Raw genomic sequence first — 24063 nt, 5'->3', positions numbered from 1 at the left:
AATTTTTGTTACTAGCATGTCGATAATTTTACCGAAGATAGTACATACATAATGGGCACCCTGTATAAGGTACTCATTTAACACACGTTAGAAACGGTCTCTACGGTATTGTAATGTATGCTTTCTATGCAGTCGGTCGGCGGTAATTAGAGGGCGAGTTACGACTCAAATGGGTACAGGACTGATGGGCGTAAGGGTTAGCACGAATACTCCATTGGAAGGCTTTACCTTAACCAGAGATGACGGTTGGTTCGATCTTCTTGTAAACGGAGGAGGAGCGGTCACCCTTCAATTTGGAAGACAACCCTTTAGACCCGAAAAGCACATCGTATTCGTGCCGTGGAACGAAGTCGTAATAATCGACGATGTTATAATGAATATCGGAGAGGACAAAGGTATAGTGAATATACCTCAGCCGTGTTCCGCGCACAATTACGAAACAATGAAACCCGTGGTCCTGGCGACGTGGAAGCACGGATTTCAAGGGGCCTGCCCGGATAAGAGCGCCATTTTGGCCGAATCTCAAGTTGTGCAAGAGAGCTTGCAAATTCCGGGCACCGGATTAAATTTGGTTTATCACAGCTCGCGAACGGCCGGCTACCTTTCGACCATACAGCTACAGCTAACTCCCGACGTTATTCCGCCGACACTCAACCTGATCCATTTACGTATTACGATTGAGGGAATACTATTTGAGAAAGTCTTCGAAGCTGATCCCATTATCAAATTCACCTACGCTTGGAATCGGCTGAATGTTTATCGGCAGCGAGTTTACGGTGTCACAACGGCGATGATTAAGGTAGGGTACGAATATAGCGATTGTAAAAATGTGATTTGGGACGTACAAACGACGAAATTAAGCGGCCACGACATGAGTATTTCGGATGTCGGCGGATGGAATTTGGACATCCATCATCGATATAACTTCCACGAAGGTAAGCAATGCACTTTTGAAGCATCTCCCCATGTTTTTGCTTTCAGGTATTCTGCAGAAAGGGGATGGTGCCAATATCTACCTGAAACATAAGCCCAGAGTGATTATAACAACGATGGGCGACGGTCATCAAAGGCCTTTGGAATGTAACGACTGTGATGGAATTGCTTCCAAACAAAGACTGTTAGCGCCGGTTGCTTTAGCAACAGCTCCGGATGGGTCGATTTTTGTTGGCGATTTTAACTTGATTCGAAAAATTCTCACGGACGGAACAGTGCAAACTGTTGTTAGACTGAAGTAAGTCACTTAGACTAAGTATTAGATCCCTACCAAAACTGAGAAAAAATTTCTTACCATTGGTACTCATACATCAAATTGTTACTATTAGCAATTTATTATTTTTTCTACACTATTTTACTGTAAGGTAGGCTGACATCACCTTAGTTATAGAGTTATAGAAGATACGACGGTTATATGACCCATAAAAAAAGTACACCCTGTATTGAGTACCGTTTTTGACTACGAGTACAACGATATACTACACAAAACAAGAGTCGGAAATTGTTGGTTTCAACAAGATGGTGCACCTGCGCACAACGCCCGAATTGTGCAAGAAGAGCTGTCGGGCAAATTTCCTGGAAATGAACAATTTGTGCGATGGGCTCGCACGATTTGGACGTTGTGCGCGGGTGCACCATTCTCCAACAGTTCCCAAATTTTGTTTTTTTTGTGCTTTTAAGACACTTCAAAAAACAGAAAACAAATTTATAAATGACTACACTTTCTGTGAGTATAGGAAGTTATTATACCTACTTCAGTGTTCGTTTCTCGATATCACTTTGTATTACACATAGTATGCCGCACAAAGCCACCTACCACCACTGATTTTAAAGAAAGCTTACTTCGGTGTAGGTACCAGTTTCGCAGGTAAAAATTATATAACTCCCTTTAGTTGTGCAGGCTCTGTTTACCTTTTGAGAATTGGCCAAAATACGTAAAAAAGATTTATTAAAGCGCCTAGAAAACATTTCCTACTCTTCCACGACGAGACGTTCTTGCGTTACGCCCTCGCGGAGGGATTTAGATCTCAAATCGGAGATCTGCTGGTAGTCGCGAAGGTCGTTACCTGCGGAAATATGACTCATAATTCCGCTCTAGTAAACCGTAGGTCGTCCCAGTTTGGGGATGCCATCGGGTTTCAAATTCAAATCGTGGCCTACGGTCTCCTCCGGGTGATACGCAGCATTTTTACTAAAGGTCAATCACTGTGGAGAGCGGAACTCGCCAAATAAACTGAAAGCAAAAGCCAGAAGCTGAAATCTCATGGAAAATTAAATTGGCAAAACAGCTCGAAAAAGAAGGAAAGGATTTGAGAACCCGCCAACCCCAAGCCTTTTTCGCTTAAGGAAGGGTCAGGAGGGGGAGGAGCAGCTTCAAGGCAAGAACTTTTCACACTAGGCGAGACCTTTTTTTCAGGAAGGGAATTTGAATAGGAAAACGCCTGATTTATCTCTTCGAGGGAAATAAAGTCACGGAAGGTTCCACCCTCGAAGAAGAACAGAAAGTTCCCGACTTACAGGACCAAGTAAAGTCTTCTGTCGTTGATGGTAGGCTACAATTTTTGGTTAAGGAATGTGAAAGGCTTACAAGTAACCTTATGTCTTATCTTGGATCAAAGGATAGGTACTTTAAAATACCTTTTTACAAAATTCCTACAAGCAATTCCAACAAAAATTAAGTTTTTCTGACTTTAGTTGCATTAGGGGGCAACAGAGGGGGGCATTGCTTGCCTGAAACAATTCATCAATTCAGTGATGGTTTCTCCTCACTTTAAAATGGAGGCTTACAGGATTGTATCACTTAGGTAAATATGTTACAACAGTCGTATTTTAGGCCAACATTTGAAATCACTACAATCGCAAACTAGCGGCTAGTTTTGATTTATTACTACCCGCACGTTATAGTAAGGGAGGTAAAAGATGACTCCCTTTTTTCGATGGAAATATTGAACTACCAGGAATCCGAATCAAACCAAATCTCAATGGGCGCATTCCTAAGACACAACTGTTGTGCAAGGGTGGATGGGGGAACCATAAACCGATATTCATGAATTGGTGGGGGAGGGGGTGCCTTAACTTTAAAATATTAATGCTTTTTCTAACACTGATTGTTGATAATTCTTTCCCAACATAAATACTTCTAGATTATTGTTACACACAATCTGTTCCTTAATCGATTTTTTATACTTACTTTCCAGAATTGCGAAAGAATAAGTTAACAGGTTCATACCTACGCATTAACGAGTGCCGAATATTGGAACGTAAATTTAAGTACGTAATTTATATATTTACAATTAATTAATTTATAAGTTTTAAAATGGATTAATTTATAACAGTAATTATAAGCGCGAACTATTCTTTACTTCGGCGTTGAAATTGGAACTGACCGAAACGCAATTTCATTTGCTTATATAGCAAGCGTCGCTCTTTCTCGAAGGTTCCCGAGTATTCTAGAATGTTCTCGAACAAGCACGTCGTATTTCCCGGAATGATTGCGATCTGTCTTCGCTCTTTATTGCAGATTCTTCTTCTTTCATGGGATTTCTGGAATATTCGCTACAATGTTTCTTGATATAAATTCTACTGGTACATTCTTCATCTTTCGGAAGCAATGCGGTGGACGGTCGTTAATTTTTATACAATTTTTTTTCAAGAAATCCCAATTGTTGTTGTCCCCAACAGGATCTTAAATTTTTTTCTCGTAATCGAGTAAATGTGGCAAGATCATTAAATGGTAATATTTTTCCCAACGTTTTTCCAGTAGATTATTGGGTAATACTCCATTTTTAATATCAGGGAAATTATGTGAATTTAAAAAGGAAAGAACCATACATAAATATTATGTATAGTTTGTGAAAAATCTACCTTTAATCGATTCAATGGCTTGATTTTAAGAGTCTGATTTATCAATTATCTTCCCATTTACTCATTTGGAAGCTTTTAATCTCACTTGAGCCGGCTGGCTAGCTGGCTAGCAGCAAATGCGGGTCTGTAGAAAAACGCTTGGAGGAAGACAAGGAGTGTACATGCCCCATCTTAAGACCTTCTGTAGAGGCACCTCTAAATAGCATTATGCGGATCACTCTGTAATTGGGCGCAAGCCTGTTGAGGACCCAGAACAAGAGAAGGATAATAAATAAATAAATAAATAAATGACGGGGCTACATGATGCGGTTGGCGACATCTGAGCGCCAACCCGAAGCGTGTTGTACTAACGTACAACCCCTGACGCAGAAGGATTCAACTAAATTAACTATATGTTGGTTGATTATTATTGCCCAAAGAATGCTCTTTTCAGCTATACCAAATTTGTTAAAATCGTTCAAACCGTTAAGTTAAAACAGGTTATTGCAAAAAAAAAAGCTTTTTTTTACGAAAATGATAGATAAACGGTTCTCTTTAAAAATGGAATAACTGGTTTCTTTGGAAGTCAATTAAATTCCTTGAAAATCTATGAAAGTTTTTGGAATTCAATCGAATTATTTTGCAGTTTCCAATCTTTTGAAAGTCTGATAGAATTTTTTTTGGAATTCTGAAATTCTTTTACACTTTTGGAATTTTGCCGTACATATTTTTGCTCAGTTATTTCGTTAGTTCCTGAAATAAATTACTCTTATCGATTTAATCACATGCTCGGATGAAATAGTAGTGCAGAAACAAGTATGAATAACTTACTAAATCGGACGGCCTATTTCCTATATCTTCTTCTACAGTTTTGGTCCTATTGTTTTGTAAGGCCCGCGCCTTTGAGGGATAGTCGACTTTGGGCACCCAAAAGTTTCTTAAGAGGTCGGTGACGCGGTCTGTCTTCCACGTGTCGCTGGAGCTATGAGAAGTGCCCCTAAAATTGAGTATTACTTTGTGGAGGGTTTTTAGCAAAATCCACCCAAAATACGAATTGCTGGTGAACGGGACGTCGGAGGTGGGTACCGACAAAGGGAATGTGGTAGCCTTCAACATGATCTTATTGATGGAATTTGATAATTTGTTATTTGCACCGTCACCTTAGAATATTAATTAAATTAATTCTTTGCAAGTGGGCAACGTAGCCTGGCTCTATCTCTGTTTTGTGTTTTCATTTGAGTGATGCTGCCAGCCACAAAGCGCTCATGGGTCCTGGGTCTTATGAGGCACTTTTGATGGCCATGCGAAGGTTTGATTTCATGGCCTCCAGTACCGCCGCGCTATTGACTCCTGCGGGACAGTTTTTTTCTATGGAGGTCCCAGTTGGTTTTTCTCCGATTCCTGTATACGGTTACAGCCTTTTCACTTAATAAAATGTCAAAATGAATATATCTATAGTCAGATAGCTAGGACTCTTCCGACACATTATGGCATTTGTGTACTGTGCTGTAGTCACCGTTCCAAACGTTTGCACAGTATTACAGAAGTTTTCGTTACGAATTTATTTGCTCCGAACAACGTATAATACAAAGTGATATCTTTAAAAATGCAAATTTAATTACGTGGTTTTATTTATTTACAACTAACTAACAATAAATTTATAACAGTCTTTAAAATGGATTAATTTATAATAGTAATCATTATGTATCATTTACAATTTATCACATGGCACAAGCGCATCGAAGTTGGAACTGACTCGAAACAATCCATTTGTATATATAGCAAACAACATTCTTTCTAGAATGTTCTCAAGTGCTCAAAGCCGCTTCAGAACGTTCTAGAACGAAAGATTGCCTCACATGCGCCTTCGTTCCTTATCGCCAATGACTAATCTTTCATGGTGCCTTTATGTCTATAGATAGAGATTTCTGGAATATTCGCTACAATATACGTAATTAAAAAATCGTTTTGCCTTTTTGGACGGACATTTATGAAAATAGACAAATTAGGTATGATCTGTAACAATTGATTGTAATGAACAATGGGCAACCGTGTCTCTCTACCTCAGCGTCTGTTTTGAACCGCCGTCCTTATTTTAGCGATTGCTATAATGGAGCAATGCAAGGAGACAGGTCAAGACTGTAAGGACGAAGTTTTGACAGACGCTTAAGCAAACAATTTAAACAAATGAATTCGGTTGCCATGACGACCAGGTCATGGCTGTATAGATCAAACGTGTTTCTATTGAACATCCTCGTATATAGCATATTGTAATGTACCTAACTTTAATAGTTATTTTTTCCAGTGCGACAAGAGTTTCATATCGCTACCACATGGCACTAAGTCCACTTGACGGAATTCTATACATATCAGATCCGGAATCGCATCAAATTATCCGCGTTAGAAACATAAACGATTTCAGTGATCCAGATCGTAACTGGGAGATTGTCGTCGGTTCAGGAGAACGTTGCTTACCGGGCGACGAGGCGCATTGCGGAGACGGCGCGTTAGCTCGCGATGCCAAATTGGCCTATCCCAAAGGCGTGGCAGTTTCGGCGGACAATGTTTTATACTTCGCCGACGGTACCAACATCCGAATGGTCGATAGAGACGGGATCATCACCACGGTAATTGGAAATCACATGCACAAGTCGCATTGGAAACCTATTCCTTGCGAGGGGACTTTAAATATTGAAGAAGTTCATCTGCGCTGGCCAACGGAGCTGTCCATCAACCCCTTGGACAACTCACTGCATATAATAGATGATCACATGATTCTGCAACTAGCGCCTGATGGTCGCATTAAGGTCGTGGCGGGGCGTCCCTTGCATTGCGCCTCACCAACCACCGAATACGATATGGAACTGGCTACTCACGCGACTCTAGTCATGCCCCAAAGCATAGCGTTCAGTCCAACCGGTGACTTATTCGTAGCCGAAAGTGATTCGCAGAGAATCAACAGGGTGCGCATTATCGGTACCGATGGTAAAATTGCACCGTACGCCGGCGCCGAATCAAAATGCAACTGCCTCGAGCGCGGATGTGACTGTTTCGAAGCCGACCACTACTTAGCCTCGAATTCGAAATTCAACACCATATCCACAGTCGCCGTAAGCCCAGACGGTATCGTTCACATCGGCGATCAGGCTAACTATCGAATCCGTTCAGTGATGGCGAGCATACCCGACTCGAGCGCCGCCAGAGAATACGAAATATTCTCCCCGTCCACCCAGGAAATCTACATATTCAACAGATTCGGCCAACACATTGCCACTAAAAACATTTTGACCGGCGAAACGAATTACCTGTTCACTTATAACGTTAACACCAACAATGGCAAGCTGAGTACAGTGACTGACGCTGCCGGAAACAAAGTGTTCTTATTACGAGACTACTCGAGTCAAGTGAACTCGATCGAAAACACCAAAGGGCAGAAATGCCGATTGAAAATGTCGCGGATGAGAATGTTGCAAGAGCTGGGAACACCCGACAATTACAATGTGACATTCGACTATCACGGACCTACTGGTCTACTCAAGACTAAGTTAGACAGCAGCGGAAGAAGCTACGTTTACAATTACGACGAATTTGGAAGACTGACGTCGGCAGTGACGCCGACGGGTAAAGTGATCGGCCTTTCGTTCGATCTCAGCATCAAAGGAGCTACGGTTATGGTAAAGCAAAACAACAAGGATCCCATTTCGATCTTAATTAAGGGGTCGACGGTTTCGACCAAAGTGGGCGAGGCCGAGCATAAGACTATACTTTCGGCCGATGGAAGTGTGACAAGCTCCGCGCCTTGGACGTACAGTGTAGTAACAGATACCGTACCGTACACTATTTTGGCCGAGATTGACCCTCTGCTAGGTGAAAGCTATCCCGTACCGGCCAAGCAGCACACCGAAATCGGAGGAGACCTATCAAACCGATTCGAGTGGCGCTACTTCCTAAAGAAAACTCAACTCGGCAAAGGAAAGAACCTCGCCCCGAAAACAATAGCGCAAGTGGGGCGCAAACTTCGAGTGAACGGTGAGAACCTGCTCAGTTTGGAGTACGATCGCGAGTCTACGTCGGTTTCGGTCTTCATGGACGACAAAGTCGAGCTATTGAACGTTACGTACGATCGTACCTCGCGACCCGTTAAATGGGGACCGCGCAACGGAATATTCGCGGAAGTCGAGCTCGAGTACGACCGCTTTAGTCGACTGACCAGCTGGAAATGGGGGGAACTGAGCGAGACGTATGGATTCGATCGAGCCGGACGACTGAACGAGATCAAATATGCGGATGGATCTTCTATGATCTATGCGTTCAAGGACATGTTCAGCAGTTTGGTAAGTTGATTGTTTGTTCATAGTGTCAGATTTTAGACTTTGCCCAAAAAGAATGTAGATTTCATTGGCTGACGCGTATTTATTTTTATATTTTGAGTACAGTAGAACTCCGATTACCCGAGCTCTACGGGACCTGACGAATAAAGACACAATTAATTAATTGGCAATCACAAAAGTTTATTCCGAAACACAATGAAACAATTACAACAGAATCCCTGAAGCAAAAAAAACTTACAAAGCTTGTTTGGACATAATACCCCGCACGCAGGCGGTCGATAATTAAAAATTTTTTAAAATCTTAAATTAAAGTTTTCATCAATACTCCATGGTCATACATAAGATTTGCGATATAGGCGCACCAAAACTGACATAGCAACATTCGCTGACAGCTACAGGAAACTTCACTTGTTTACAGAATTTTAGATGACAAATTTTCGGTTGCTTCCGGACAGTATAAACTGTTATACTACCCTGTATTTGCGTTCGACCAAGTATTCCATTTTCTCTCACTTCAACACAAACGTCCTTACTTCTTTTATGACGTCCTTAACACAGGCAAAACACTTTGGAGTAAGTAAGTATTCATTGTCTAATAAACGATAGTGTTTTGGTGAGAAAATTGCAAGTGTGTATGGATTAGTAATACCATTTGTTTATTCATTAATTAGTTATTCCACCGACCGTTAGTACTTTTGGTAAAGTCGAAGGGGCGTCCACTTGCCCCCTCCCCCATTCCATTTTTTTGATATATTTCTGAAACAAAAGACGCACAAACCGTGACCATAGGAACACAAATAAGCACACTATGCAGTACCGTCGTTTACGTATTCACTTAGCCCTAATTTGATGTTTCCAAATATTACCAAAACCAAAAAAGCGCAGACTGTAAATTGGGCGTAAACCTGTTGATGGTCTAGAACAAGAGGGACAATAAATAAATAAATAAAAGCACACCGTGTTTTCAGTATGAAAAAGCTCAATTTTATATAAGAGATGAGGGGGGCCAAAATAGTAAAATTATAAAATTAATTAACATTTTCCTTAATTTGAATTGTTCTCTTAAATTTTATTATGTAATACAGGGCGATTCACACAGCCCGTTCGTTAATCAGAAGTTTTTAAACGTCTCGTTAAAATAGTAGTCATTCCAAAATCAACACATGTTTCTTATTTAATCAAAGAAATTTTCCATTTGTCCCATTCTGGAGATGTGTATTTATTTCAAGCGCGGCATGTTTTGTCAACTATTCTATTACATAAATAACAAATAAGTAAATCGAAAACAACACAATGTAGATAATGATTTCCATTAGTGAGAATAGGGGCATATCCCGCCTTAATTTTTCATTTCTGATCTACAAAAGTACATTAAAAATAAAAAGACCCATGTATCCTCAATTTTTATTTACGAGTAAAATAAACCCCAAATAAATTATTGAAAAGCGGTGTTTTTGGTGAGAATTTGAAACGCCTCAGTCTAAATACGTCACAAACCTACAACCAATCACGTAAAGATGAGCCGGCAACCTTCTGCGAAGCCTAATACATCCACGCAAAAGTAAATGACAAGTGACAAGCGCCTGGGACAGTCTCCTGCAATATTGCCAAGTCGTGATGGCATCTGAATGGTTCTACCAGCTGATTGGCGGGCTTATTTCGTCACAGAGCCCGCCACAACCATCTCGGGCTTATTTCGTCACAGAGCCCGCCACAACCATCTCGCCTACCACGCCTAATGAAAAAATAGGAGTATTTCCTTCAAAAAATGCTATAAGCCGGACGAGCTATCGGATATAGGCATACAGACTGTTAATAAAAAGGTTAATTGCTAACTTTGAAAAATCGCAACAGCCTTGGAACATTTTTCAAGGCTTTCAGAGGTCACTAAAAAATTGCTTAGACTTTAAGGTTTCGAGAGATGTAATTTTTTTAATGGACTCCACATTTTTAGAGACAAATTGGCGTATTCCAAAAACCATGACAGATAGTGCGTTGAATTCAGAATAAAATGGCGCATTTAGAAAAAATAGAAAATGGTACGTTTATATTTCAAAAACTAAGATAGCGCCAACTTCCGGTATTTGCAGATGCAGTGAAGTTATTTTATTTCAATCCTGATTATAGCTGTGAACCAAATTTTAAATTTCTATTTCAACTGGAAGTTTAAAAACTTCTAACGAATGGGCTACGTGAATCTCCCTGTACAAAAAGTTTCCTATGCTGCTCTAACGGTTGCCATTAAAAAAATATGCCCCCCCTTGACCATGCAAAGATCACAAATCACAAATTAGATTGGTAGCAAACTTTTTATAATTGTGGATACCATAAAAAAAAACTTGCAAAAATTGTAGTTTTGAAGATATATCGTATATTCAGTGTTCCAGATAAAATTTCCACCCTGTATATTTAAGTACACAAAAAAATTGTTGAATTACAAATTGTTCTACCTCTGATAAGAGTACATAATATTCGCGCGGCCTGCACGGATTTTTCCTTTACCTTTAAATGTAATTTGATATACAGGGCGCTCATTATGTATGGTATATAGTATATATTTTGGTAAATATCGACTGTATACAAAATTTGTCTATATGAAAGTTGTTTAGCATTTTATTTCCCATAATAAGGCAGCATTCAATTGTTTTTATTTCAGAAAACAAATGAATAACGAAAAACAATTGAATTTTTTTAAATAGCAATGCACACTTTCATTAGGGTCATTTCATAGAGATTTATTTTTTCTTTTCAATGACGTAAGTACACGTTAGCACCCGTGTAGAAGAAATTAATTTTTATTTCAAGCTTTAAATAGATTATGCCACTGCCTTGCTTTTAATGGTGAACATTCATTGCGATGAAAACCATTTTACTGTTAATTTCGTTTTGTGACGTTCATTTGTTTTATTTTGATGTAAAATATATGGATTAATGTTATTGATGTGATTATAATAAATTTTTTTGAAAAATTTTCGTGAATAAGGGCACTAACATGTTATAGAAAAGAAAAAAAAATCATTTGTTTTCTGAAATAAAAACAATTGAATGGGAAATAAAATTGATATTTGCCTAAACATATATACTATATTCCATACATAATGGGCACCCTGTATGTAAATAAGTAAAGGAATATTTAGAAGGTCATGGCAAAGATCATTTAAATTAGAGTAGGTACCTACCTGTACACAACCCATTGAATAATCAGATAGTACCACAATTCCTATGGATGTGGCAGCACTTAGCAGTCACTTAGGTGGAACAACTATAAATGAAGAAAGAAAGGTAATACTTACAGAAAAAGTAGGTCATGGATTGATTTCCTATTAAACCGAGTTATATTATAAGTTTCTTTTGAAAGACACTAAATAATGAATAAGCTTATTAACTGACAAACTCACAGAAACCATGTCGGTCACACAAAGATACAGTGCACTGTATCATAGTGGCTACAGCTGCGTCTACTCATATAATACACAAACTATAACTTACTGCATTTTTTGTATTGGGATATAAAATAACTACAATTTTCTAAAAACTTCTTTAAGTAGTACTTAAGTATACATACAGTGCTATTCATTTAGAAGTAGACATAGGAATTTCCTGTATCTAATTTTAAATGACAAAAATTCTTCTGAAAGACGCCTAATTTTATACAACCGAAATAACATGCGTACGCATTTTGAATTGTCATTCTAGATTTTAATAAAAACAACAGTAAACAGTATGCATTTAGGTTGTGATGAAGAGATATTAAATTCGCCCGCTATTTCCCTTAAGTTTCTTATGGGATTCTCTTTCGCAAAAATGAAAACATTCAGTTTTGTATCCTTTGTTAAAATTGAAGGTTGTTTACAGTGTCTTATGTGGATCGGATTTAAATAAACAACAATTTAAAGTGATTAACACAGAAAATAAGTCTCTTACGCTCCTTAAACTATTACCGGTACTATACCAATTGATCGCACACGAACGAAAATAAAAATACAGGAGCCAAAGCCATAATATTCCAATTAATTAATATGACTGCAAAATCTTCATTTGTTTTAAGAAGTTATTTTGGTTGCATAAAATTAGGCGTCCTTCAGAAGAGTTTTTGTCATTTAAAAGTAGACATAGGAAATCCCTATGTCTACTTCTAAATGAATATCACTATATCTATTCCTGATGCAGACGATATAAAAGAATGTTTGATGATAAACGCGAGGTAAAAACTTCTTTTGAAAAAAATTGACTTTTTGAGGGCGGTTGGAAATGCGAAAAGTGGTGAGATTAAAATTTGTAGAGACTTTAACGAACTTTCCTTTAATATAAGAACATTTTTGCCCTATGATGAATTTCAATATGTATACAAGCAAAAGTATATTTGATAATTAACCGATTTTGTCTCCAATAATACCAAACTGAGCGATAGTGCCAGGTTTTGTTGCATGTATAACACCTGTTGTGAAAAGAGAATCTAAAGGCAATTTATTTCTCCTTCTAGCCTCTGAAAGTGACAACCCCTCGAGGATCAGATTATTTATTACAATATGACGAAGCGGGCGCCTTGCAAAGCCTGACCACTCCTCGTGGCCACATCCACACCTTTTCATTACAAACGTCCCTCGGATTCTTCAAGTACCAGTATTTTTCACCGATGAACCGGCATCCATACGAAATAATTTATAACGACGAAGGTCAGATTTTAGCGAAAGTGTATCCACATCAATCCGGCAAAGTCGCGTACGTTTACGATCGGTCGGGAAAACTCGAGACGAGTTTGGCCGGGCTAAGTTCGACTCACTACGTTTACCATGACGCGACTAATCTGGTTAAAAACGTCGACATCGTCGAGCCCAACTTCGAGCTGAAGCACGAGTTCAAGTATCACGCCGGAATTCTGAAAGATGAAAAGCTGAAGTTCTTGGGCAAGAGTGGATTGGATAACACGCACTACAAGTACCAATACGATGGAAACGCGCGACTATCGGGAATTGACGTCGATATCAACGGTAAGGAAATGCCCCAGCTGAGACTGAAGTATAATCAGAATCTTGGAATGCTGGAGGCGATCAGCGATTTACGCATCTATCGTAATACATTCAATAGATCGGTGATGCAAGATACAAGCAAACAGTTTTTCACGATCACCGACTTTGACGAGCACGGGCGAATTAAGTCGATCTTAATCAATATCAAATCGTTCGACGTCTACAGGCTTGAGTTGGAGTACGATCAGAGGAATCGTATTAAGACTCAAAAGCTGACGGTGGGGAGATCATCATTTTTGGACAAGATTACTTACAACGCCGACGGTCACGTTTTGGAGGTTCTGGGCACGAGCAACTGGAAGTATGTGTTTGACGAAAACGGGAACGTAATAGGGGTAATAAAGGAAAAGGAGAAAATCTCGCTTGGCTACGATAGCGGGGATCGTGTCGTGCAGTACGGCGACGTCGAGTTTAACAGTTACGACAGTCGCGGCTTTGTAGTGCGCCGCGGTGAGCAGAAGTACAGGTACAACTCGCACGGCCAATTGATCCACGCGTTCGAACGGGACAAATTCCAAACGTGGTACCACTACGACGACCGAGGACGACTAATCGCCTGGAACGACGACAAAGGCAACGTTACCCAATATTTCTACGCAAACCCAAGCTCACCCGACTTGATCACCCATTTACACTTTCCGAAATCAGGCCGTACCTTCCGGTTCTTGTACGATCAACGCGAAGTTATAATCACAGTGGAAACCTCCGAGCAGAGATTCTACGTCGCGACCGATCAAAATGGTTCTCCCCTCGCCCTTTTCGACACCAACGGAAATCTAATCAAGGAAGTTCGACGGACACCTTTCGGCGCAATTGTGCTAGACACCAACCCGGACTTTTACCTTCCGGTCGATTTCCACGGCGGCATTTTCGATCCGAACACGAAACTGGTATTCCTCGCCAAAAAGCTGTACGATCCCACCGTCGGGCAGTGGATGACGCCGTCGTGGGAGAAACTGGCGACGAAGCTGACGACGCCGACCGACATTTTTATATATCGATTTAAGAATAACGATCCAATTAATCTCAATACCGACGTGTCTTATATGACGCACTTGAACAGCTGGCTGCACGTGTACGGATACGACATGAAGAATATGCTGGGGTCGGAGTACATTAGCAAATTATTTTATCAGCCCAAGGCGATGGTCGCTTCACCGCAGCTCGTACCTGATTTCGGAGTCATGTCGGGTCTGCAGTGTATTGTCGAAAAGGTACGTGTTTTTTTATATATTATAGTTAAAATAGTTGTTTTTGCGCAAAAACAAAAATCCCTGTACAAAGACAAAAAATTCACTCAAAGTCTTCTCCCTCATTTGCATAATGGAATCTTGCATTCAATTCAAAGCTACAAATGACAATGCCCATGCTGTATTGGAATGTCGTTAATTTGGCAAATAATCTAACACGGTCATAAAATTACTCGATGGATGCGATAAATGTAAAGACAAAGAATAGTAATTGCAATCGTAACAACCACAGTAACTATTCGAAAATTACGACTGCCCTAAAGCACACATACGTCTGCCTAAATTTCCCCTTTAAGCACATCGTAGACGAAAATTGTTAATTGCCCTCGTCTCGCCTTATGTTTGACACTTTTATTGTAAATTATGGCACATTTGAATGTAGGGCAGAGAAGGAAAAAAAAACACTGTCAGGAATTCATACTGCGGGTTGGCATAAAACCAGCCCTAGGAATACTGTAAATTGGAAAACAACATATTTACGTAGAAAACATAATGGAATCTTGTCGTTATATGCATTTTATTCAAAGTGTGATCAGCATAATTATAAAAGGGCAATTTCTATTTAGAATGCGCTATAAATGACAATATCCATGCTGTACTGGAATGCAGTTAATTTGAAAAATAATCTAACACGATCACGTAATTACTAGATGGATGCAAGTATCGTAAAGAATACGTCACCTAGTAATTGTCGAAGCTGCACCCACTATTCGTTGTTGTAAATTATGGCCCATTTGAATGTAGGGCAGAGAAGAAAAAAAAACACGTGTTCCACGGGAACGAAACAAAGCGCAATCTTGAATTCTTCCGTGGCGGCCAGGGGCGGCTTTGGGAATATTTAGATCGAATTTCAGCGGGCAAATTCGGTTCCATTACAGTAGGGAGGGAGATTTTCGTCCCTCTATAAGACGATGCATGGCACATGTATGAGCGTGCTGGGATGGTTTCTACGATTTGTTCTAAGATAATACGCTGGGGTTAGCACCTCCCGAGTCGTCGGGATCAAGGCACACATAGTCCAGGAAATGAAATGAAATTTCAAAATGAATCGATTAACTTTAAATTTGGACAGGAGGTAGGGACGGATCAAAATCTATATCATTCCAAAGGGCGCTTTTACCCTGGAGGTGGTTGCCACCACATCTCGAGGGTGGCAATTTTTTATTGTAATTTTAACACAGGAATAGATAGAAAATAATTGTAAGCAAAAAGTGGTGTTCTATACATATTTGGAAAGATACTTCTCCAGTTATTCGCGACCGAAAGTATGAGTCTTTCATAGAAAAGATCAATTTTTAATTGGTTATTCGCGAAAAACTCGAAGAGTATCCATTTTATTTTTAAAAAAACTGTAGAGTAGCTTTTAAAAAAACAAAGAAAATGGTTTTTAAAAATAATTGTTGTATAATCAATAGAAACGCTAAATTCAAAAGTTTTACAGTGAAATAACTATGCATTTTTCGTGAAAAATACAATATTTTTAAAGTATTTTTAAAAACCTTTTTTTTTAAACAAACTTTCGCATAAAAATTAAGTGAGTTACGATGAAAATAAGGGTAGATTCGTTCTTGTTTCAGCGAAAAAATCAGCGCAAGCAACTCGACCTTAATTATGACCCTAATTAAAATTAGTCCTTCCTCTTTTCCAGTTTTCTCTAATTATACCTACGTATTATTGATACATTCTGGAAGTGTGACCAGTTTAGAATACTTAATTTTGAAATAATTGAAGCTAGTGGAAAACGAATCTCTGAAATTTTGTGAAAAACGTTCTTCTCTTCAAAATAACTACAAAACAACTGGAGATGCGTAAAAAATGCTAGAACATTCAATTGTAGCGTTTTTAATTCCAAACATTTTCCTCGCCGGAAATTTTCTGTACCTACGACAAAAACATGTAGATTATTTGTCAAATTAACGGCATTCCAGTACAGCGTGGGTATTGTAGCGGATTCCGAATACAAATTGTCCTTTTGTAATTATGCTGGTCATACGAGCACTACCTTTTGTTTTGCCTCTTTAAGTACTCCTTCTAACTGTTTAATGTTTATACATCAACGTTTGATACAACATCAGGAGGTTGAACACCATATTTTGTTCGAAATAGTGTCAATAATAGATTATTAACTTTTTGAGGCTTTTGATGCTTTTTCTTTATTAAACCACAGTACCTATAAGGGTTGAAATATTCTGAAATAATGTTCCAGCCTCTAACTCATCTGAACCAAATTTTACTCATCGCCGTGAGGTTTAATATGTAGTTTTACCTCCGGATTTTGGCAAAAAGGGGATTTTGAAAATTTTGAAGTGGAAGGTAAGTTGAACTTAATCCCAAATTTCCATGCAAATCGATTCATATTGAAAAAGTTACCAGGAGCGTATTTCATAAAGCAATAGCTTGTCACTTTGCAATTTCATAATTTTAACGTGCAAAAATTATTATCATTTTGGGTGTTATTCATCTCCACTTTACATATTTTGAGTGTTATCACGTGCCAAAATAGCCTTTATGGATCCAAATATTATCAGAAAATTGCAAAGTGACAAGTGAAAAGTTGCAAAGTTGCTCTATGGAATAGGCCCCAGGTTTTATTCTATTTTACGTTTCGTTTCTTGGACTAAAAGAACTTCCTTGTAATATAATTGCACAATTTGCGATGGCTGATCATAGAATATAGAGTACGCTCTACACTATACAGAAGTTTAACCCCATATAACATACGAAGAATATTCAAAAAGGTATAGGTATTTGAACATGTATTAAATATATCTAGAATATACACTATACAGGCTGTTTCACGCAAACCGTTGCCTAAAAGTATTCAGACTCCCTTTAATATATGTAATATTTATAATCCTATATAATAATATAATATAACAATAAGTAATATAATGTAATAATTGATCGATGTGGAATTTTTGTACACATTGAAAGTGCAAAAAAATAATGCAGATTTCATTTGCAAAAATCAACTTTTTAAGGTTTGAAGTCATTAAACTTGACCATTCATTTTAAAACACCCTGTAGAAGGGCCATCAACATTTAAATCGGAAGACCTTTTGAAATTCAAGTCAAGGGAACCATAGGTACCGGGCGCTAAAGAAAAGCAGTCAAGCGTCAAACATTTTGAAAAATCTTGAAAACCTTTGATGCTAGGTATATGCAAATGTGGTAGACGTAGATTTTTATGTAAATTTCGAAAATGCAATAAAATATAGGGTGTTCTGTTTACAATGAGAAAGTTGCTATCCATCGGAAGTGAAATGATCATGATAATATTTTACTTCGATAGATCATAAAAAACTATGTTGGTATGCAAATTTTCAGATTTAAATGATTAATGGAAGCCCAAATACTTTTAGGTAACGGTTTGCGTGAAACAGCCTGTATACGTGCCTTTGTAAGGTATACTAAGGGATATGCAAATGGGATAATCTCAAATATTCTGAGAATAAACTTAAAAAAAATATTATCCATTTATTCTTAGAAGATGATACGTGTTACGCACAAATATCGAAAACGCTCAATGAGCGAAAATAACGCACACAACGCGTTATGGCCGAAGCTAAATGACCAAACACCGAAATTATATATTTTTATGTGTTATGGTCGTTAACTTATGACAACGCGTTGTGGTCATTTTAGAAGCGACTACAACGCGTTTTGTTCGTTTAAAGTATGACCATAATAAAAATTATGATGGGACATCCTGTATATTAACAAATGAAGACCTTCTGCAGATGCACCTCTAAAAAGCATTATGCTAGTCACTCTGTACCTACGTAATTGGGCCCGAGCCTGTTGAGGGCACAGAACAAGAGAGGGATAATAAATAAATAAATAAATAAATATTGAATTCTTGATAAATGCAATTCAAGAATGACCTAATGGTTTATGGCATTTGAAAAATAATGATTATACAAAACTAATTCTTCCTTTGAATCGCATAAGTTCAATTTTGATACTAATTAGTGACAACATTGCAATTTTTATATTTTCTGAGCCGAATTGTTTACCGCCACGTGTGTGTTATAACAGGAGGGTGCCGAGTCGTCGGTCGACTCGGTGAAAACCGACTTGTGTGATTAGGCCTTAATTGTGATGGGTGGATTTATTTGAAAGATTTTTTTAATAGTAGAAATGGTGTTTCGTTAAAAACTGGAATCAACGAAAAAACGTGGCTGGTTCGCGACGGTCGTTTGTAACATTTTGAACGTGCTATTGGAGTGCATTCTGCCAACTCCTATGACGTTGAACGATTTTTGGAGGGTTTTATTTATGGCCTTTGTTACTTATTTCTCATTTGTTCTCCCAACAGTGAGGAACAATTGACATCCACTTACTCATACCATGATTCGTGTGTTGTGTTTCAATGTGTGTAGGGTGATAGGGTCTCACTTTGTTTTCATAGACTGTCCGATCTTGTTACCTAAATGTTCAACAACTCTTTACTTACTCTGTTTGCACATCATCTCCTTGTTTAAGACAAAAGAAAAACAACTGAACAAGCGAATACCTACTTATATGAGGGTAAAATGTGTGACAAAACCCTTTATGTTGCAGATCAACGAGAAGTTTGGCGATTTCGGTTTCGTTCCCAAACCGCTTTTGAAGATGGAGCCGAAAACGAGAAACCTACTTCCAAGGGTGGCGTATCGAAAGTCGGTGTTCGGCGAAGGTGTTTTAATATCGCGAGTGAGCGGACGTGCGCTTGTAAGTGTCGTTGAGGGCGTAAACGGTGTGGTACAAGACGTAGTGACCTCGGTCTTCAATAACTCCTTCTTTTTGGAGCTGCACTTTAGCATTCACGATCAGGACGTATTCTATTTCGTTAAAGACAACGTGCTGAAGATCAGGGACGACTTGGACGAACTGAAGCGACTGGGCGGAATGTTTAATGTTACGACGCACGAGACGTCCGATCACGGAACGTCTGGAGGGAAGGAGTTGAGGCTGCACAATCCCGACGCGGTGGTGATCATTAAGTACGGCGCCGATCCCGATCAGGAACGACATAGGATTCTGAAACACGCCCATAAACGAGCGGTCGAACGAGCTTGGGAGGTGGAGAAACAATTGGTGGCCGCCGGTTTCCAAGGGCGCGGCGACTGGACCGAAGAAGAAAAGGAAGAACTGATATCGCACGGTGACGTGGATGGCTACGAGGGCGTCGACATACACAGCGTTCACAAATACCCACAGCTAGCCGACGACCCTGGCAACGTCGCCTTCCAAAGAGACACTAAGCGAAAACGCCGAAAAAGTGGGCCGAGAAAGTCGAGAATACACCGGCACGAGTCGTGATTGAAGGAAGTCTTTAGTAGCTATTCGACGGTGTAATTAACTAAAGTACGTCACAAATATTTTTAATGTGCCATAAGTGAACATCAACTAAGTAATAATAAAATCCTAGTCGTTCTTACAACCTCTAAATGCAGAATTATTTTTAAATAAATAACGTATTTTTAATAAAACCCAAAACGAGGTTATTTTGATAACAACAATGAATAAATAGTCCATACGACGTGACGGGGTCACGAAAAACGCGAGAAGGCCTATGAGAGCGTGAACTGATGAATATTCTTACACAGGGTGTACGAGTAAAATGAACCACTAAGAGTGATCTTCTGTATATTTCCGAGAATTCTTCTATTGTATAAAGTATAGTAAATTTAACATAAGGCAATAAGAACTGTAAATAAGCAGCTTTTTATATGATAAATAGTGCAGATATTAATGAACTGAAAAAAGTATGAGTCTGCGTCCGTGTGTGTTTTATTTCGCTTATTCCACAATTATTTGTGATGTCGAATACTTCTGAACTAAAGAGAATAGAGTAACAGTAAATAGATAATCCGTACTACGTGTAAATATGTAACGATAATTTTTTATGTTTGTCGATTTTATCCTGGTGCTTGTCTACCGCTACCTTCCAAACACTAGAAAACTGGGCCGTAACGAATGTATTGTATAGGTCCATTGATCATTAGAATAGCGTACTTTAGATATATATTGTATACATGGAAAACGTACGTACACTTCACTTTAACTGTCTATTTGCCGGTAATACATAATAATATGTAATTATTTCTTTGCGATAGTTTACTCATACTATAATCAAATAGGTACAGCTGTTGTAATGATAAATGACCTTCGATAGATTTAACTAATTATCATATATGTGAATTATCGTTTGATCATTTTAACGAGAAAAAAAAGAATAAGTTGGGGCAGGCATTTTGCCAACGTGGAAAAGTGATATTTTTTCAAAAATGTGACTAACAAAGAAAGCAATACTTTGTATCGTATATAATTATATATATTTTAATTGATAATCAATATTGTATGTGCAATTGTTGTGTGGTTGTTCGCAGCCAGCACCGGTAACAATTATAAATTATGAACATAATTGTGGGCGATTTATTATTACGTTTTATGTAATGTATAGGTATATAAATTTATTCTGTATATTGTTTTTTAATATGTAAATATATTTTGTTCTATTCAATGATATACCGTTTACTAAATACAAAGGAAGGTATTCATCTTTTGTTTGCTTTTTTACAGGTTACTTTCAGAACCAATACAAAAATTCATAAAACAAAACTTTAAAAAATTCCAAGATTGCAGTAGGTATAGGTGAGTAACTCATTTGCTACAATAAACTTATCATCAATCATGTTTCTTATGAACAGACCTGTATTTGTTAAACAGATCTGTTCGTTTAGACAACAACCACGATGACCTTCAGTAGTTTAATCTTGGAATTGGCGCATGCGCAGAACTCAAGGTCAAAGTGAGCCAGAACCTGTGTTACTATTTCACTCATAACATTTCACTCTCTTTTAATTGGATTGTGTCATGGCGAATATAAGTATCTTATTTGCGCTCGGTGAGTACGGCATGCTTGGAGTGCAGTTCTCGACCCATGTAGGTGCCGCTTTGGCGCAACGAGCCTTTGGTGACCATAGTCGCGTCAGCGAAGATTCGTAAAGCGGTACCAACAGCTTTTCCACTCGGTTCAACAGCCGTGTGAACTAGTACCGGTTCTAAAATATGTTGACCGCTTCACGAACCTGTTGGACCAGTTGAAAAAGCTATTGGATCGCTTTACGAACCTGCAAGAGAGGGGCGTAGCAGGGCGTGCTCTTCTCTGATTGGTTGTGACGTCACGACCTCGTTTCTGATTGGTGTGACGTCACTTCCTGGTCTAGAACATACATTGGTAATCTACTTTTATATTATTTGATTGATAGGGGCACAGATAAACAAGTCCCAAGTGAAATAATGGAACAGTGTATAATTGTAAAGAAAAAACTCTATTACTATCATGTGGGTGCAACAGAGGCAGCTATATGGCAAGCTGCAGGTTAAAGAGAACACACATATAGAGAGTGCGAAACATATATACAAATGGGATACATTGTGTCCGAGATAAAGGGCCACCGTGGGCATTGTAGAAAGGGTAAGAGATACATATTTGGTTAAATAGGAAAAAGTTGCAGTTTTAGAAATCCCTGAACATTTTTTTGGGTTTTAAAATACTCGAATTTTTCGATTTTACTTGCATTTGCTGCAAAACGATCCCGCAAAAATGAAACGTTGGATTAAAAAATTAATAAGATCATTAAAAGTTGCTGTGCAGAAGTGCCATTGGTGTTGCCCTACGTTAAATATTAACACTAATTAAAAATCTTGTATCAGGAGAATATAATGTGCGAGGAGATTGCAGGTTAGTATAAAATATTAGTGAGGTTAGGTTAGAGTGCTAGTTAGGTTATGTCAAAAATCTTGTATCAGGAGAATATAATGTGCGAAGAGATTGCAGGTTAGTATAAAATATTAGTGAGGTTAGGTTAAAAGTGGTAGTCAGGTTAGGTAAAAAATCTTGTATCAGGAGAATATAATGTGCGAGGAGATTGAAGGTTAGGATAAAATTTTAGACGCCTAAACCAATTTGACCTAACCTAAGTACCGCTCTAACCTAACTTCACTAATATTTTATCCCAACCTTCAATCTTCTCGCACATTATATTCTCCTGATACAAGATTTCTTAACTAACCTAACTACCGCTCTAACCTAACCTCACTAATATTTTATCCCATCCTTCAATCTCCTCCCACATTATATTCTCCTGATACAAGATTTCTTAACTAACCTAACTACCGCCCTAACCTAACCTCACTAATATTTTATCCCATCCTTCAATCTCCTCGCACATTATATTCTCCTGATACAAGATTTCTGGCCTAACCTAACTAGCACTCTAACATAACCTCACTAATATTTTATCCTAACTTTCAATCTCCTCACACATTATATTCTCCTGATACAAGATTTCCCACATAACCTAACGAGCACTCTAACCTAACCACACTCGTACTTTATCCTAACTTTTGATCACCTCCTCTCACATTATGTTCTCCTGATACAAGATTTCTCAGCTAAATACTCTATAAACCTAATCTCACTAATAACTAAACCCTGAAACGCTTCGTGCAAAAACTATCATCCCCTTTAGTGGTCGAAGGAGGTGGTTGGCAACCTCCCAGGCTGTACCTACTACCTAACGGTAGTGCAGGAAAAGACTTCTTTCCTAGGCTCCTCAAGGCTGCCATCTGGGTGGGAATCTGACGACCTGATGGCGGTTAAACGGCGCTTACAAGTACACTACTCTACCATCTAACACAATTGTTAACAGGAGCCCTCGAAATTTATTTTTGTACGCACGAATTCATATTTTATTTAAACTTAAGCCTTTCTTCGCGCCAAAGTTGCAGCACGCGCTATATTGCTTAAGGGATGTCAGAATACGACCAGTTGAATAAAAATAAGTGCTACATTTTTTATTTTTACATAATTATACTACTTATGCTACATTTACATAATTTATAATGCATACATTTGTAAAGAAATAAACTATAAAAATTAACAAATATTTGAAAAAGCAGACAGGGACAGTAAATATAAATCAGCCAATGAGGATGTGTTTCGTAACCATAGTGTCATCACCAACAACAAGGAACGAAAGACACTATTAATTTAAAACTAAATGTAATTCTTCTCAGAAGCGCATGCGTCGTACTTTTGAAATTTGAAATCCGCGTTTTATGATTGCGCCTAAATTAAATCTTCGCCGATATCGCATGTCGCGTTTGAATTCTCTACCAGTAAGATCTTGTCAAGGGCTACCATAGATTTGCTTTGTCGGTACCCACTTCTGACGCCCCCACGATCATATGATGCGCCATTGCTTAAAACCCTCCAGAAAATAGTACCTACTGAATTTCTCGGACACTTCTCATAGCACGGTCCTCTTTTGGCGATACAAAAAAGAGAGACTGCTTTAATAAACCGGGTGACAAAGTTCGCACCGACCCGAAGTCTACTACCCGTCGAAGCAGAGGGTTTATTTCGCCCCTAGGAAAAAACAAAATTCCATTATCTTTCCGATAATATCAGTTTGAAAACAAATTGGACGAAAACTGTAGAAGAAGATAAGAAAAAACTGAAAAATCACCATGTTCGTAAACCACGCTCGAGAATGGCGCCCAGATGTCGCCAGCCATCCATCCGACCAAAGAGTGAGATTAAAAACCTACCTTTTTACAAAT

General features: G+C 38.5%; 1 protein-coding gene across 8 annotated transcripts in view; it reads left to right on the top strand.

Annotated features, from left to right (window-relative positions):
- The window catches only part of LOC116167613 (teneurin-m), a 93575-nt gene extending 72616 nt beyond the window's left edge, over positions 1-20959 (top strand). For all 8 annotated transcript variants that reach the window (XM_031483012.1, XM_031483009.1, XM_031483010.1 and 5 more), the window contains 5 exons: positions 133-935; positions 982-1231; positions 6143-8171; positions 12652-14412; positions 19012-20959. In XM_031483012.1, coding sequence (XP_031338872.1) covers positions 133-935; positions 982-1231; positions 6143-8171; positions 12652-14412; positions 19012-19752 — 5584 coding nt within the window. In that variant the 3' untranslated portion in view covers positions 19753-20959. The remainder of the gene's footprint in view (positions 1-132; positions 936-981; positions 1232-6142; positions 8172-12651; positions 14413-19011) is intronic.
- The last annotated feature ends 3104 nt before the right edge of the window (positions 20960-24063 follow it).

This window comes from Photinus pyralis, unplaced genomic scaffold (assembly GCF_008802855.1).
Source record: "Photinus pyralis isolate 1611_PpyrPB1 unplaced genomic scaffold, Ppyr1.3 Ppyr1.4_LG4, whole genome shotgun sequence".
In the NCBI taxonomy this organism is placed as follows: Eukaryota; Metazoa; Arthropoda; class Insecta; order Coleoptera; family Lampyridae; genus Photinus; species Photinus pyralis.
Note: the sequence above shows the minus strand (reverse complement) of the source record. Positions and strands in the feature narration are given on the sequence as shown.